The following is a 17,407-nucleotide window of genomic DNA, read 5'->3' on the forward strand; positions in this document are numbered from 1 at the left end:
CCCAATGTGGATCTCTGCCAGGTCTGATTTTGGACAGATTTGCTTTGGCTTTTTGTCATGCTCCAAAATAAATAAACAAAAATTCTAACCAGTTTTGGCTGCTGTACAACCTTTGCTGGTACAGTATGATATAGATTTACTGGGTGAAAAATGATACGAATATAAATAAATAAATAGTTACCAAAGATAACGCATGAAGTACAAAATACTTGTTTCCAGAATGGTCCTTCTTGACTCTTCGGGGCGCTATGATGGTACATGCCAGTAATAAAATACCAGAAGAAGTGCTATGTTGCCATGTCTCAGCAAAATATTGGGATTTGTTCCCTACAACAAAATTGACCGCTCTTGACATTGTGCTTTGTTTCACATGGAAGACATGGCAACAGTGAAGAAGCGCTTGTCTGAAATTGTGTTCGTAGGTTACGCTATGTAATAGCTAAGTGGTATGTATTGCTTTTTGAAACTATTTTATTTTAATATGTTTACACACAGGCAGCTGCTGCGTTACATTCGTGTTTTGTAATCCTTTCATTTTATGGGACAACTCATTTTTTCGTGCTAACTGTGATATTCCTCTACCAGACGCTATTATATGAGCTAATGTGCTAACTGTGGTCTGACTGGGTTTTTCTTTTTCTTGTTCTTTCTCTTTTTTTAATATAAACTGTGGGCAGGTTTTGGAAACTGTGCTGCTTTGTCCCGATGGCTACTCAAAGAGTGCTGCCCCAAAGCAAAGAGACTCTGCTGCAAAACTACAACAAAAGGCTGAAAGATGATATCAGGTCGATTCTGGACAACTTCACAGAAATCATCAAAACGGCAAAGGTCTGCGTTCATATCAATCTTATGCTGATTTACAACCCCAAATCAGAAAAGTTAGGACGTTATGGAATTTTTTTTAATCCTCAAATTTACTTTGGCTTATATTTTATTGCAGACATTATGAACTAGGGGACGACCGATATGGATTTTTAAGGGCTGATACCTGTTGATGAGATTTGGAGACCAATATTTCTCTGCAGCAAAAACTGTAAAAAAAAATGTCAAAATTTAGTATAACACACACTTAGCACAAAACTGTCTTTAATATGTTTTGCAGCATATGTTTAATTCACAGAAACGTTTAACATGACCTTCACACAAAAAGGGCAAGGAGCTATAAATAACATTATTATGAAGTTGAACAATTAAATAAATACAGGTTACACAGCTCCAGTCTGCACACTGCTACCTTCTTCTAAAAACAAATAAAAATCACTTTTTTTTTTTTTATTCTGGAAATTTGAGGTCAAAATGGCAAAATCACAAAATTTAGGTTTTTGAGTGCTCATATTCTGTGCGCCCTGAGTGAGCCAAATTGATTTTCAGTAGTGTGTTGGATATGCACTCTCCAAAACGTGAAAATTTTTCCGGCTGACTCAGGGTGCAGCCCATAGGTGACGCTGCACATCGCTATTTTTTATTTGTCATTGTGCACATTTTCACGGGCGGTGTGGCCTGCACCCTTATGCCGCGTTCACACCGGGGGTGACCAGACGCCACAAATTCGCGTTGGTCACGTGGCGACGGACGCGCCACCATCACCCGGTGTGTTGAGCCGGCTTTCGCTGTGAAAATTCGTCCCAGTGCATCATCAAATAGGAGGAGCTTCCATTCCACTCGCCGGCTCTGGTTGTCAGTCAAGTTAACATGATGGACCTTGATCACACGGAGCGAGTTGTTGTGGAAAGCTGACAAATGTCATGAGATGTTCCCAATTCGGGGAGTATCATTATTTGATGCAGGAGCTGCGTCTGGATGATGGCCGCTTTCAGCGGTCCTTCCACCTCTGCAGGACCCAGTTTGAGGACCCCCTGTCCCGTTCACGCGGGCACATGTAAACAATTTAAAAAAAAAAACTGCTGCTCCTCGCTCTTCCCCCAAAAACTCTGTCATAATTGTGTTTAGAAACCAGTCTCCATTTGTTTTATTATACATCTGTGTAGTTAATAAATAAAATCATTTTCACGGACGATTCCCTCGCGCGCACGTAAAAAAACAAAAAAAACCTCCATTCGCCCTGCTGCGGGGCTGCAGCTCGCTCTTCCACCAAACTCTGTCATAATTGTGAAATAAAGGACAAAAGGGACATAGGTCCTGCTAACAGGCTGTCTACCAGAGACAGGACATGTTCACATCCAACTCGGTCAAACTCCAGACATCTCCACGTCACTACATATCCAGTCCCTGATTGGTCATCGCAGCGCGACAAGACGAAAAAGTTCAGATTTTTTCAACTTGGGGAGGAGGGCAACGCGACGCAATATCACCACAAATCGCTTCACTCGCGTCACTTCATTTGCGTCCATCGCGTCGCATTGCGTGGCTTGGCGCTACAACACCTCCTTCCATAGGGATTACATGGCAACCTGTCACTGCTGTCGCTCGCGTCCCGCCCGGTGTGAAGGCGGCTTTAGTCAGCCAAGGTCTTTTATGCATGTGATGACAGATTAAGACCTCTTACTTTGATTTTGGTGAAAATTTTGACAGCTGACTTTGGGCGCCAAAGTATGGGGGGGGCTTTTTACTGCCAAAATGTGAAATTGCTACTTTTTTGCACAGTGATTTCCCCATACGCCCAAAGTAAAAAATGATGAAATATAAGATAAGATAAACTTTATTGATCTCACAGAGGAGAAATTGACATGTTACGTCAGCTCTTAAAAAATATGGCTCATATTGTCACTGAGCATCTCAGCAGTTTCAATGGCAAAGACAGTTTTGTGACTGGTTTTGGTATTGGCCTTTTTTGCACTGTTCTTGTTAGACCACTTCACAAAGAGGCCAAATATGTTAAATGGGCAACTTCCTCCGATTTTCATGAAACTTGCAGAATTTGCTCCCATAACAGGGTAAAGGGGCATCTGTAAGTTTGAGTGTAGTGTGTTAAGCTATCTTGGCTGTAGGCCACCTGGTGTAGTTCCTATTTGGCCACCAGGTACCAGCAAAAATGCCGAATATCTGCATTGATAATCGGCCCAGTCGATCCCTAGTATGAATCCGTTTTGTGTGGTCATCTCCATTTAATTTGTTAATATACATCCATTCCTGCATTTAAGTACTGCAACACATTCTTAAAATAGTTGGGATTGGGGTAAGTTATTCTAAATATAAAAATTAAATATTCACTTTTCCAGCCAGTATTGAATTTACAGCCTATTAGAGCTGACGTGGGTGTCTTGGTGGCTTCCCTCACTTATCTCCTTCTAACATAGTCACTGAAAGTTTTGAGAACCATACCATTTCATAATGATTGATGTAAATGAAGTTGAAGACATTCACTGACATGAAAATGTTTATGTACGAGTATATTAATAAATGAAGTGAAGCTGACTAAACAAGAAATGAAGCTGACTAAACAAAAAATGAAATAATTTTCAGGATCACTGTTTTTCCCTTCTCATTTTTCATGAACCTCATAATTAATCTTTTGGTCAAATGATTTGTTATTGTGAGCAAGAAGACCACTTAGGTTTGAGTAATTGCACGGAACAATATCTGGTCCAGCCAAAGGAATTTGTCCACATAGGAGTTGTGTAATCTCATTGCTTTAATGACTTTCACCAGATAGAAGATGAAACACAAGTTTCTCGAGCAACCCAAGCAGAGCAAGACCACTATGAGATGCACGTCAGAGCCGCCAACATCGTAAGTATTTAATAAGCAGTGGTAAGAATATGATGGTTGGGTTTTCTTCTGAAGGAGGTATAGTGTGGGCAGGGCTGCCAACGGGTAAATATGCTCAACTGATTATGCTCGTGGCCCTGAATGGATGTATTGCAGCGGACATAATTTTGTTACTAAGCATGTAGCGTTAGTTTTTTATTTGCAGAATTACTCATTCAGCTGTCACTATAAATAGAAAGAAAATAAATGAATGAGTGACTCACGTGTGCAGTGCAACACAACAAGGATGCAGGGAGCTTTGATCCATCGTCCCTGTTTTGTAACAGCCTCAGGGCTGAAGTACTGATCCAAACACTGTGGATGCAGCAAAACAGATGTCAAAATAAATGGATATAATGGATGATTTTTTTTTTTTTTTTTAATAATATAATATGGGAAGTATTGAGTTCCATACCCTGCATGTGATCGGTTGTGCAGATCATTTTAATTGCTTGGGTGTGTGCCTTGGTGCTTTAGTGTGACATCTATAGTTGTCCTCCTGAATGACAACTGTCCTCCCGAGCTCCTCCCGAGTCACTTGGGAGGAGCTCGGAGTCGAGCTGCTGCTCCTTCACATTGAAAGGAGCCAGTTGAGGTGGCTCGGGCATCTTTTCCGGATGCCTCCTGGACGCCTCGCTGGAGAGGTGTTCCGGGCACGTCCCATCGGGACGGGGGAAGACCCAGGACACACTGGAGGGACTACGTCTCTCGGCTGGCTTGGGAACGCCTTGGGGTTCCCCCGGAGGAGCTGGGGGAGGTGTGTGTGGATCGGGAGGTCTGGGCGGCTTTGCTTGAGTTGCTGCCCTCGCGACCCGACTCCGGATAAAGCGGAAGAAAATGGATGGATGGATGGATGGATGGATCTACAGTTGTGGCACTGAATTGTTAATAGGATCTTTTAAGTATTGATTGTGATTGTAAATACATTTTAGTGTTACAGTGTGTATATCACAACCTTGTAGTTGAGATATTTTACTATAACTGATACTTCAGTTTTATACCTGTTTTCGTTGTTGTCCCTTGTACTGAAACAGGTACGTGCCGGCGAGTCTTTGATGAAGCTGGTATCAGATCTTAAGCAGTTCCTGATTCTGAATGACTTCCCCTCTGTCAATGACGCCATCAGCCTTCAGAACCAGCAGCTCCACACACTGCAGGACGAGTGCGACAAGAAACTCACCTCCCTCCGTGATGAGATCGCCATCGACCTGTATGAGCTCGAGGAAGAATATTACTCCTCAAGGTACAAGTAGGCTCATACTCGGACCCCTTCCATCGCTTCTCTGTTGTCCCATGCCCCCACACCATGTACCGCCTCACTTACCATTCAGTGAAGAACCACCATTTAATCATAGTGATCTTCATCTGTTTATGCACTCCCACTGATGGAGCTCATCAAAGTCATGTGTACGCCTCGCTGACTTTTTGCTGACATTGTCAAAGGGAGTGTCTTGTGTTTGTGCTGTAAAACATTTGGTGAGCGGTCAGTGTGTCAAGAATTTAATTGATGAATGTCATATCCATCAGCAGCCATTTAATTTTATATGTTGTGTTGAAAATGATGTGGGTGGGCAGAGCTCTGTGTAACGATCTGACGTTTGTTTTAGGATTAAGTAAATAGTAACCTATTATATAAGTAATAATTGACACTTTTATTGTATGGTGCTGCACCACAGTGATACTAAGAGGTCTCTATCATTAGTCATTAACGCCTAAATTATTTTTTTTTAAATGAGATGTCAGCCTATGAAATTATTGCACTTGATGTGCTGTATGTCAGTCAACTCTGGATGAACTGATGGATGTAAAAAGCATCAGCACTGAGACGACTGTTTAATGAAGCAGTTGGTTTTTTTAATAAATAAATGAGGAAATATTGAAAATTATACTTGGAAATGTCATTTAGGAGTATTTGTTTTTATTTAAATCCAAAGTAAATTGCCGTCTGGTTGAATTTATGGATAAACTCAGATGTTTGTGGTTCTCAGTAATTCAGGGTCAGATTAGAAGCTGTTTTTAGACTTGCATTTCTGTGAAAGCATTATTTTCCCTTCTTAGGCATCAACTCAAGCTGGTGTGGCACTTGTGTGCAGTACATAAATTATTGGCAACATAAATATTGTCGTCTTCACACCATTAAAAAAAACTTGCCATTTTTTTCTGATGGCCTTTAGTGGTCAAAGGACCACAGTGAAGTTTATATATACTCAACAAAAATATAAACGCAATACTTTTGGTTTTGCTCCTATTTTGTATGAGATGAACTCAATGATCTAAAACTTTTTCCACATACACAATATCACCATTTCCCTCAAATATTGTTCACAAACCAGTCTAAATCTGTGATAGTGAGCACTTCTCCTTTGCTGAGATAATCCATCCCACCTCACAGGTGTGCCATATCAAGATGCTGATTAGACACCATGATTAGTGTACAGCTGTGCCTTAGACTGCCCACAATAAAAGGCCACTCTGAAAGGTGCAGTTTTGTTTTATTGGGGGGGGGGGGGGGGGGGGGGTACCAGTCAGTATCTGGTGTGACCACCATTTGCCTCATGCAGTGCAACACATCTCCTTCGCATCATCCGTGAAGAGAACACCTCTCCAACATGCCAAATGCCAGCGAATGTGAGCATTTGACCACTCAAGTTGGTTACGACGACGAACTGGAGTCAGGTCGAGATCCCGATGAGGATGATGAGCATGCAGATGAGCTTCCCTGAGACAGTTTCTGACAGTTTGTGCAGAAATTCTTTGGTTATGCAAACCGATTGTTCCAGCAGCTGTCCGAGTGGCTGGTCTCAGACGATCTTGGAGGTGAACATGCTGGATGTGGAGGTCCTGGGCTGGTGTGGTTACACGTGGTCTGTGGTTGTGAGGCTGGTTGGATGTACTGCCAAATTCTCTGAAGCGCCTTTGGAGACGGCTTATGGTAGAGACATGAACATTCAATACACGAGCAACAGCTCTGGTTGACATTCCTGCTGTCAGCATGCCAATTGCATGCTCCCTCAAATCTTGCGACATCTGTGGCATTGTGCTGTGTGATAAAACTGCACCTTTCAGAGTGGCCTTTTATTGTGGGCAGTCTAAGGCACACCTGTGCACTAATCATGGTGTCTAATCAGCATCCTGGTATGGCACACCTGTGAGGTGAGATGGATTATCTCAGCAAAGGAGAAGTGCTCACTATCACAGATTTAGACTGGTTTGTGAACAATATTTGAGAGAAATGGTGATATTGTGTATGTGGAAAAAGTTTTAGATCTTTGAGTTCATCTCATACAAAATGGGAGCAAAACCAAAAGTGTTGCGTTTATATTTTTGTTGAGTGTAGTTGTATGTAAAAGTTTGGGCACCCCCGATAATGTTCATGATTTTTCCTTTATAAATCATTGGTTGTCTGGATCAGAAATTTTAGTTAAATATATCATATAGCAGGTGAACACACTGATATTTGAGAAGTGAAATTAAGTTCCTAGTATTTACAGAAAGTGTGCAATAATTATTTAAACAAAATTAGGCTGGTGCTTGAATTTGGGCGCCCTTGTCATTTTGATTTGAATACATTAATTATTGGAACACAAAATTGGTTTGGTAAGCTCATTGACCCTTGACCTCCTTACACAGGTGAATCCAATCATGAAAAAGGGTATTTAAGGTGTCCATTTGCAAATGTTTCTCCTCTTAGCATCTCTTCTTGTGAGTGGCAACATGGGAGCCTCTAATCAACTCTCAAATGACCTGAATACAAAGATTGTTCAACATCATGGTTTAGGGGAAGGATACAAAAAGCTGCCTCAAAGATTTCAGCTGTCAGTTTCCACTGTGAGGAACATAGTGAGGAAATGGAAGACCACAGGCACAGTACTAGTTAAGGCCCGAAGTGGCAGGCCAAGAAAAATCTCAGTTAAGCTGAAGCGAAGGATGGTGAGAACAGTCATAGTCAAACCCACAGACCTGCTCCAAAGACCTACAACATGATCTTGCTGCCGATGGTGTCTCTGTGCATCATTCAACTATACAGTGCGCTTTGCACAAGAAGATGTTGGATGATGCTGTAATGCAGAGGAAGCCTTTTCTGCGTACACACCACAGAGTCACTTGAGGTATGCTAAAGCACATTTGGACAAGCCAGCATCAAGAAAAACACTTGCTACCTACAGTAAAATTTGCAGGTGGTTCCATCATGCTGTGAGGCCAGTGCAGGTACTGGGAATCTTGTTAAAGTTGAGGGTCACATGGATTCCAGCCAATATCTTGAGAACAATGTTCATGAAACAGACAAAGTTGAAGTTGCGCCGGGACTGGATCTTTCAACAAGACAATGACCCTAAACACTGCTCAAAATCTACTAAGGCATTCATGCAGAGGAACAAGTATTACGTTCTGGAATGGCCATCTCAGTCCCCAGACCTGAATATTATTGAAAATCTGTGGTGTGTTTTTAAGCAGGTTGTTCATCCTCAGAAACCTACAAACCTGAGATGTTTTGCAAAGAATTGTCCAAAATGCCTTCAACCAGAATCCAGACTCTCATTGGAAGCTATAGGAAGCATTTAGAGGCTGTTATTTCTGCAAAAGGAGGATCTACTAAATATTGATGTATTTTTTTCTGTTGGGGTGCCCAAATTTATACACCTGCCTAACTTTGTTAAAGAATTATTGCACACTTTCGGAAAATCCTACAAACTTCATTTCACTTCTCAAATATCAGTGTGTTTGTCTGTTATGATATATTTAACTGATATTTCTGATCCAGACAGCCAATGATTTATAAAGAAAAATTATGAAAATTATCAGGGGTGCCCAAACTTTTACATACATTACCTGTACCTGTGTAAAAATTCAAATTGCCCAAATCTTGTTAAAAACAAAAATATTTCTCTTGTCAGCAATTCAGAAAAAAAGTATAGTTTGCCCTACATGTGACGATAAGGTAAAGTGTCAAATTGGGGTTCAGAATTTAAAAATTTAGATTTTCATAAAATTTGACTCTTGCAAAAAGCCACTCACCTTGACAAAAACATGCACAATCTCCAGTACCTTGGCTGTCATAACATCGCAAAATAGGACACGATCAGTTTGGTCCAGTGGGTGTTGACCCCTTTCATCCTGTCACCCATGTAAAGACATTCCAGATGGTGAAACAGTGGCTTAGTGGTTATCACTGATGCCTTACAGCAAGAAGGTCGTGGGATCGCTTCCTGGCTTCTCCGTGTGGAGTTTGAAAGTTGTCTTCGTGGGTTTCCTCTGGGCATTCCAATTTCCTCCCACAGTCAAAAACATGTTTATTTAGGGTCTGCTCCTTTCTCTGCCCCTGACCAAGGTGGCGTCTCTACATCTGGAGTTGGTCCCCGGACTGTGGCTGCTCACTGCTCCTAGTAGTTGGATTGTGTCTAACTAATTAGGATGGGTTCAATGCAGAGGACAGATTTCATTGTATGGATGTACAATAACAATAAATGCCTATATTATTAGATGGGGCAAAACAGCCTGATTTGTAATGGTATTGTAAACCCCAAAAAAATTCAAGATGAAATTTTATAAAAATCAGAGCAATTTTAAGTTTTTTTTCTTCCTGTGTCACCTTTGACTTTTCCATTTGTATTCTCAACCATTAGGGGTGGGAATCTCTCGGCACCTCACAGTTCTATTATTACAAGAGTTATCTTTTTTCTTGGCAGGATTTTTTTTCTCACCATGTGCCTACTTGTTACTTTTCAAAGCAAAGTATTTGTAATGATCCATTAATTTATTTCCAGTACAATAACAGCTCAGCCATATTTGCACCCACGCCGCTCTCACTCACAGATTATGAACTAAAACTTTGGGGGGGGTTGACTTCCACTGCGCCTGTGTTAGTGTGGGTTCATGTACCTGACTGATTCGGTGTTTGGATTGTTACTACACCAGCAACATAAAAGGTAAAACATTTATGTGCACCTTATTGTGATGCATGTGCAAACTGTGTGCTGCATTATTGCGCTTTGTACTTTTGTCAGAATAATTAAAACAGGAACAAGCTTTGCGAAAATGGTGAAATGTTGTGGCACTGCTGATTTGTTGCCACTCTTAACTGTAGAAATCACAGCATGCGACATCTGTTCTCAGCTTATGCTCACATATTTCCTTTTAATTGCTCTTTTGGCTCAGCAGAATGAACTGTGCACAATGCGTTCCAACACAATGTGCTCCACAATGCATATTTAAAAAGAAAATGGTGGTTGGAGACTATTTTAGGAGATCAGCCATGATACCTGGCACTAGGGATGGGTATTGACAAGATTTTATCAATATCGATGCCATTATTGATACGATTCCTTATCAGTACCTATTGTGAATTTTCTGTGTACGAAAAGTAGGCTTTACAGGTTTTCTATGTCAACAACATTTTAAATTGGTCACTGGATCCTTGATCTCTGGACATAAATCTATTTTTTGTCAAAAGCATTTCCTTTCAGACATTTTGGCATTAATGTCTCTCTGTACCTGTGAGCTGAGCTCAGCTGGCTGCAGCACGTCAGCGCAGGACATCTCATTTTGGGAGGAAAAAAATGTTTTAATTGATTGCAGTTTGTATTACAACATTTGGAAAGAGGTGTCATTTGATTTCAGTGGTGTTTCGCTTTGAAGTTATTAATTTCGACTGGACTCTATCATTCTAACTTGACTCGGCAGAGAGCCGCGCAGCGTTTGGATCTGTGTGAACAGAACGGAGGACGATTCTTTCTTTCTCGCAACAAGACAGAAGTCCCAGTTAGTGACTTTAATCGGCACAAAAGTGACTCATGATTGACATATTCATGGATGAAAGTGCTGAAAAACAAAAAAAAGATGAAACCCAAAATTACCCCCCACCACCACCCGTATGAAAATTTTTAAATTCTAGAAGCTCCGAAATGCAATCTGGGGCTTTTCCAGACAATAAACTGCAGTGAGTGCAGCATCAATTTTGGTGAGAAAAACCCAACTTTCCTTATTCAAATTCATTCCAGTAGTATTCTGCTCTTACTAGGATGCAACAGTTTTCTAGTTTGGCAGATAGTTCTGGAGGAAATCACTGAAGAAATTAACAAATTGAAAATATAGTTTAACCGAAACAAATTGTCATTAAACTTAAAACGGGGATGAAGTGGAGGTGTATGAGTCACTAGGTGTTCACAGGAAACATTTATTTATATTCATTGTTAGTTGTTTTTTTCTTTTCTGTTTTGTGTCGTGTCATCGGGTTCTTTTTGCCTCTCTATAAAATTCTATTGTAGCATTATTAATTATTAATATTATTAGTGTTGTTGTTGTTGCTATTATTATTAATATAAATAAAAATAAATTAAAAAATATTACAGTTTGTAATACATTTGACTTTTACGACGACAAACGCTGAGCCATTAATTATTATACAGAAAACAAATGCAAACGTGGTGAGATGCGAACAGAATAATGCTAACTTTAACATTGAAAATACTATAGACATGCTAACACGTTAGCATCAGTCCCATTTTTAAGTTTTAGAATACATCTATCAACTGTTTAAGAAGATTATAACAGGTCGGTTTAGCATAAAAAGGTAAATATTACTCACAGACATATGCTGTTTAGGGTTTTAGCGGGGGGAAATTAATATAAAGTGAAATAAAACAAAGAACCAACGAAGCACTGGTTCATTGATTCAAGGTACAAAGCAAAGCCACGCTGCAGAAACGGTTGACTACAGACCCACTGTGGGGTCTGTAATCAATGTAGAGAAATGACCATTTTCCTGACAAACACCCCCAAAAACAACGACCACTCTGAAGGACAGATAAGGGAATCGTTAAGCAAAAAGGCTATTGATGTTGATGGCTCGAATCATTTCTTAACGATACCTGAAAAGAACCGGTTCCTGATACCCCTTCCTACCTGGCACATAAACGTTTTGGATTATTTCTTAGCTGTTTATGAAACAGAGTATGAGTCTGCTTTCACTGGAGCCTCCAACGTGCTTGTGGAGTGTGAATATTTTTCAAATCGAAGACTTTCATTTGTGGCACAACAACCACTGTCATGTATCTGTTTCGTTTTTTTAGATTATTTTGAAGTAAAAACTGTTTACAGATGTAGACAGAACTTGTTCTTTGTTGTTGGATTCATCATAGTCCAAAAACGTGGTTCTCACCACCTGTAACTGCTCCGTGCGCTGTCTGAGATTTGGAGCAGAGTGGCTGTAATGAAACCAAATGTACGGTGCATTCAGAAAATATTCACAGCGCTTCACTCCTTCCCTATTTTTTTATGTTACATCCTTAATCCAAAATGGATTAAATTTATTTTTCCCCTCAACATTCTACACACAATACCCCATAATGACTATGTGATTTTTTTTTTTTTTTTTTTTTTTGCTGATTTATTAAAAATAAAAAAAACTAAGAAATCACATGTACATACGTATTCAAATTAAAATTGAGCCCAGGTGCATCCTGTTTCCACTAATAAACCCTAAGATGTTTCAACAGCTTAATTGGAGTCCACCTGGGGTAAATTCAGTTGATTAGACATGATTTGGAAAGACACACACCTGTCTACATATAAAGTCCCATAGTTGACATTGTACACTCAATAAAAATATAAACGCAACACTTTTGGTTTTGCTCCCATTTTGTATGAGATAAACTCAAAGATCTAAAACTTTTTCCACATACACAATATCACCATTTCCCTCAAATACTGTTCACAAACCAGTCTAAATCTGTGATAGTGAGCACTTCTCCTTTGCTGAGATAATCCATCCCACCTCACAGGTGTGCCATATCAAGATGCTGATTAGACACCATGATTAGTGCACAGGTGTGCCTTAGATTGCCCACAATAAAAGGCCACTCTGAAAGGTGCAGTTTTGTTTTATTGGGGATACCAGTCAGTATCTGGTGTGACCACCATTTGCCTCATGCAGTGCAACATATCTCCTTCGCATAGAGTTGATCAGGTTGTCAATTGTGGCCTGTGGAATGTTGGTCCACTCCTCTTCAATGGCTGTACAAAGTTGCTGGATATTGGCAGGAACTGGTACACGCTGTCGTATACGCCGGTCCAGAGCATCCCAAACATGCTCAATGGGTGACATGTCCGGTGAGTATGCCGGCCATGCAAGAACTGGGACATTTTCAGCTTCCAAGAATTGTGTACAGATCCTTGCAACATGGGGCCGTGCATTATCCTGCTGCAACATGAGGTGATGTTCTTGGATGTATGGCACAACAATGGGCCTCAGGATCTCGTCACGGTATCTCTGTGCATTCAAAATGCCATCAATAAAATGCACCTGTGTTCTTCATCCATAACAGATGCCTGCCCATACCATAACCCCACCACCACCATGGGCCACTCGATCCACAACATTGACATCAGAAATCCGCTCACCCACACGACGCCACACACGCTGTCTGCCATCTGCCCTGAACAGTGTGAACCGGGATTCATCCATGAAGAGAACACCTCTCCAATGTGCCAAACGCCAGAGAATGTGAGCATTTGCCCACTCAAGTCGGTTACGATGACGAACTGGAGTCAGGTCGAGACCCCGATGAGGACGACGAGCATGCAGATGAGCTTCCCTGAGACGGTTTCTGACAGTTTGTGCAAAAATTCTTGGTTATGCAAACCGATTGTTTCAGCAGCTGTCCGAGTGGCTGGTCTCAGACAATCTTGGAGGTGAACATGCTGGATGTGGAGGTCCTGGGCTGGTGTGGTTACATGTGGTCTACCGTTGTGAGGCTGGTTGGATGTACTGCCAAATTCTCTGAAACGCCTTTGGAGACGGCTTATGGTAGAGAAATGAACATTCAATACACGACAAACAGCTCTGGTTGACATTCCTGCTGTCAGCATGCCAATTGCACGCTCCCTCAAATCTTACGACATCTGTGGCATTGTGCTGTGTGATAAAACTGCACCTTTCAGACTGGTCTTTTATTGTGGGCAGTCTAAGGCACACCTGTGCACTAATCATGGTGTCTAATCAGCATCTTGATATGGCACACCTGTGAGGTGGGATGGATTATCTCAGCAAAGGAGAAGTGCTCACTATCACAGATTTAGACTGGTTTGTGAACAATATTTGAGGGAAATGGTGATATTGTGTATGTGGAAAAAGTTTTAGCTCTTTGAGTTCATCTCATACAAAATGGGAGCAAAACCAAAAGTGTTGCGTTTATATTTTTGTTGAGTGTACAACCCCTGGCAAAAATTATGGAATCACCGGCCTCGGAGGATGTTCATTCAGTTGTTTAATTTTGTAGATTAAAAGCAGATCACAGACATGACACAAAACTAAAGTCATTTCAAATGGCAACTTCTGGCTTTAAGAAACACTATAAGAAATCAGGAAAAAAAAAGTGGCAGTCAGTAACGGTTATTTTTTTAGACCAAGCAGAGGGAAAAAAAATATGGACTCACTCAATTCTGAGGAATAAATTATGGAATCACCCTGTTAATTTTCATCCCCAAAACTAACACCTGCATCAAATCAGATCTGCTCATTAGTCTGCATCTAAAAAGGAGTGATCACACCTTGGAGAGCTGTTGCACCAAGTGGATTGACATGAATCATGGCTCCAACATGAGAGATGTCAATTGAAACAAAGGAGAGGATTATCAAACTCTTAAGAGGGTAAATCATCACGCAATGTTGCAAAAGATGTTGGTGGTTCACAGTCAGCTGTGTCTAAACTCTGGACCAAATACAAACAACATTGGAAGGTTGTTAAAGGCAAACATACTGGTAGACCAAGGAAGACATCAAAGCGTCAAGATAGAAAACTTAAAGCAATATGTCTCAAAAATCAAAAATGCACAACAAAACAAATGAGGAACAAATGGGAGGAAACTGGAGTCAACGTCTGTGACCGAACTGTAAGAAACCGCCTAAAGGAAATGGGATTTACATACAGAAAAGTTAAACGAAAGCCATCATTAACACCTAAACAGAAAAAAACAAGGTTACAATGGGCTAAGGAAAAGCAATCGTGGACTGTGGATGACTGGATGAAAGTCATATCCAGTGATGAATCTGAAATCTGCATGTGATGATGCTGGAACTTTTGTTTGGTGCCGTTCCAATGAGATTTATAAAGATGACTGCCTGAAGAGAACATGTAAATTTCCATAGTCATTGATGATATGGGGCTGCATGTCAGGTAAAGGCACTGGGGAGATGGCTGTCATTACATCATCAATAAATGCACAAGTTTACGTTGATATTTTGGACACTTTTCTTATCCCATCAATTGAAAGGATGTTTGGGGATGATGAAATAATTTCTCAAGATGATAATGCATCTTGCCATAGAGCAAAAACTGTGAAAACATTCCTTGCAAAAAGACACATAGGGTCAATGTCATGGCCTGCAAATAGTGGAAGTTGGTGGAAGTTGAAGAAAATGGTCCATGACAAGGCTCCAACCTGCAAAGCTGATCTGGCAACAGCAATCAGAGAAAGTTGGAGCCAGATTGATGAAGAGTACTGTTTGTCACTCATTAAGTCCATGCCTCAGAGACTGCAAGCTGTTATAAAAGCCAGAGGTGGTGCAACAAAATATTAGTGATGTGTTGGAGCGTTTGTTTTTCATGATTCCATAATTTTTTCTTCAGAATTGAGTGAGTCCATAATTTTTTTTCCCTCTGCTTGGTCTAAAAAAGTAACCGTTACTGACTGCCACAATTTTTTTTCCTGATTTCTTATAGTGTTTCCTAAAGCCAGAAAGTTGCCATTTGAAATGACTTTAGTTTTGTGTCATGTCTGTGATCTGCTTTTTTTTTCTACAAAATTAAACTGAATGAACATCCTCCGAGGCCGGTGATTCCATAATTTTTGCCAGGGGTTGTATGTCAGACCACAAACCAAATGTGAAGTCAAAGAGACCCCCGAGACAGGATAGTCTCAAGGCACAAATCTGGGGAAGGGTTCAGAAACATTTTTGCTGTGTTGAAGGTCCCAATGAGCACAGTGGCCTCCATCATTCGTAAATGGAAGTACTTCGGCTCCACCAGGACTCTTCCTAGAGCTGGCTGCATGTCTAAAATGAGCGATTGGGGAGATGGACCTTAGTCAGGGAGGTGACCAAGAACCCAATGGTCACTCTGTCAGAGCGCCAGCATTCCTTTGTGGAGAGAGAACATTCCAGAAGAACAACCATCTCTGAAACAATCCACTAATCAGGCCTGTATGGTAAAGTGGCCAGACGGAAACCACTCCTTAGTGAAAGACACATGACAGCACACCTGGAGTTTTCCAAAAGGCACCTGAAGGACTCTTAGACCATGAGAAATAAAACTCTCTGGTCTGATGAGACAAAGATGGAATTCTTTGCTGTGAATTCCAGGCATCGTTTTTGGAGGAAAACAGGCACTATCCCTATAGTGAAGCATGGTGGTGGCAGCATCATGCTGTGGGGATGTTTTTCAGCGGCAGAAACTGGGAGACTAGTCAGGATTGAGGGAAAAATGAATGCAGGAATGTACAGAGGCATTCTGCATGAAAACCTGCTCCAGAGTGCTCTTGAACTCAGACTGGGGTGACGGTTCATTTTTCAGTAGGACAATGACCCTAAACACACAGCCGAGCTATCAAAGGAGTGGCTTCAGGACAACTCTGTGAATGTCCTTGAGTGACCCAGCCAGAGACCAGACCTGAATCTCATTGAACATCTCTGGAAAGATCTGAAAATGGCTGTGCACCGACGCTCCCCATCCACCCTGATGGAGCTTGAGAGGTGCTGCAAAGAGGAATGGGGAAAACTTAATACAAAAAAATGAATTAATACAAACATGCATGTTTTCTTAGTTTTTATTATTATTTTTAATAAATTTGCGAAAATCTCAAACTATTTTCCCACATTGCCCTATTGGGTATTGTATGTAGATCTTTGAGAGGAAAAAATGAATTTATTCCAATTTGGAATAAGGCTGTAACAAAAAATGTAGTGAAAATGAAGTGCTGTGAATAGTTTCCAGGTTCACTGTATTTAACATACATTACTGCTCACGATTTGCGTAAAACTAAAAATACAGGTTTACGTTAGGAACGTGAGAAGTGCTCATTAACGGTGGTCATCACCCACGTTCCTCCCCCTGTAATTAACGTTTCTAAAATTAATTTTTGAATGTGTTCAAAATTTTATAATCTGCATCGTGGTGCATCTAGGAACCGATTACCCCCCCCCCCCCCCCCTTCAGAACTATACATGACATCAAACTGTACTTTCTTAAAAATCTTTATATTAGGAACACTTTAGAATAATTTTCAACAGCTCTGCAAGTTCTAAATTTGACCCCTGACATTTAAACCCTTAAACAGAAAAATATAACAATTTTCCAGTTGTTTGGTCTGAATATATTTGTAAGTGTTGCCAAAAATGTACATATTGCACGGGGGGTAATTGGCCACTCCACTAGTATGTGACAACTGGTCCTCTTCTACACATGTGCCGTGTTAGCTGTTCCCCAAATGCTGGGGAGAAATAAACAGACAAAACACTGCAGCAGTTTCTTTTTTTGTTTGCTGTGAAAGCATTGTCATGTTTTCAGGCATGCCTGGCGTGGGCCTTCCTTCCTCGCTGCACTTCCTCCTGCTTCTCCATCGGCAACTAATCTCATCTTTTCTGAATTTAAAATCAACATTTGATCATTAACATCTCCGTACACAGAATGAAGTGGTTTTTGTG

The 17,407-nt window shown here is 40.8% G+C and overlaps 1 protein-coding gene and 1 long non-coding RNA gene across 2 annotated transcripts; one reads left to right on the top strand and one right to left on the bottom strand.

The window, feature by feature from the left end:
- The first annotated feature begins 431 nt into the window (after positions 1-431).
- On the top strand, positions 432-5,529 carry med22 (mediator complex subunit 22). The gene is made up of 4 exons (XM_034169954.1): positions 432-446; positions 678-828; positions 3,610-3,690; positions 4,743-5,529. Exons 2-4 carry the CDS (start codon positions 706-708, stop codon positions 4,959-4,961), a joined length of 423 nt encoding a protein of 140 aa, XP_034025845.1. The 5' UTR covers positions 432-446; positions 678-705; the 3' UTR covers positions 4,962-5,529.
- A 4,221-nt stretch (positions 5,530-9,750) lies between these two features.
- Positions 9,751-13,782, bottom strand: LOC117510299. The gene is made up of 3 exons (XR_004560669.1): positions 13,772-13,782; positions 11,611-11,861; positions 9,751-9,968 (listed from the first exon to the last, which is right to left on the bottom strand). It is a non-coding gene; the product is annotated as an uncharacterized LOC117510299 (long non-coding RNA).
- Positions 13,783-17,407: the final 3,625 nt, after the last annotated feature.

Source organism: Thalassophryne amazonica, chromosome 5 (assembly GCF_902500255.1).
Source record: "Thalassophryne amazonica chromosome 5, fThaAma1.1, whole genome shotgun sequence".
NCBI classification, from domain to species: domain Eukaryota; kingdom Metazoa; phylum Chordata; class Actinopteri; order Batrachoidiformes; family Batrachoididae; genus Thalassophryne; species Thalassophryne amazonica.

Excerpts from the sequence above, each read along its gene's own strand:
- med22 (XM_034169954.1), top strand. The coding sequence starts at position 706 with ATGGCTACTCAAAGAGTGCTGCCCCAAAGCAAAGAGACTCTGCTGCAA. Across the intron at positions 829-3,609 it reads AAATCATCAAAACGGCAAAG|ATAGAAGATGAAACACAAGT; the intron begins GTCTGCGTTCAT and ends GACTTTCACCAG. Across the intron at positions 3,691-4,742 it reads ACGTCAGAGCCGCCAACATC|GTACGTGCCGGCGAGTCTTT; the intron begins GTAAGTATTTAA and ends GTACTGAAACAG.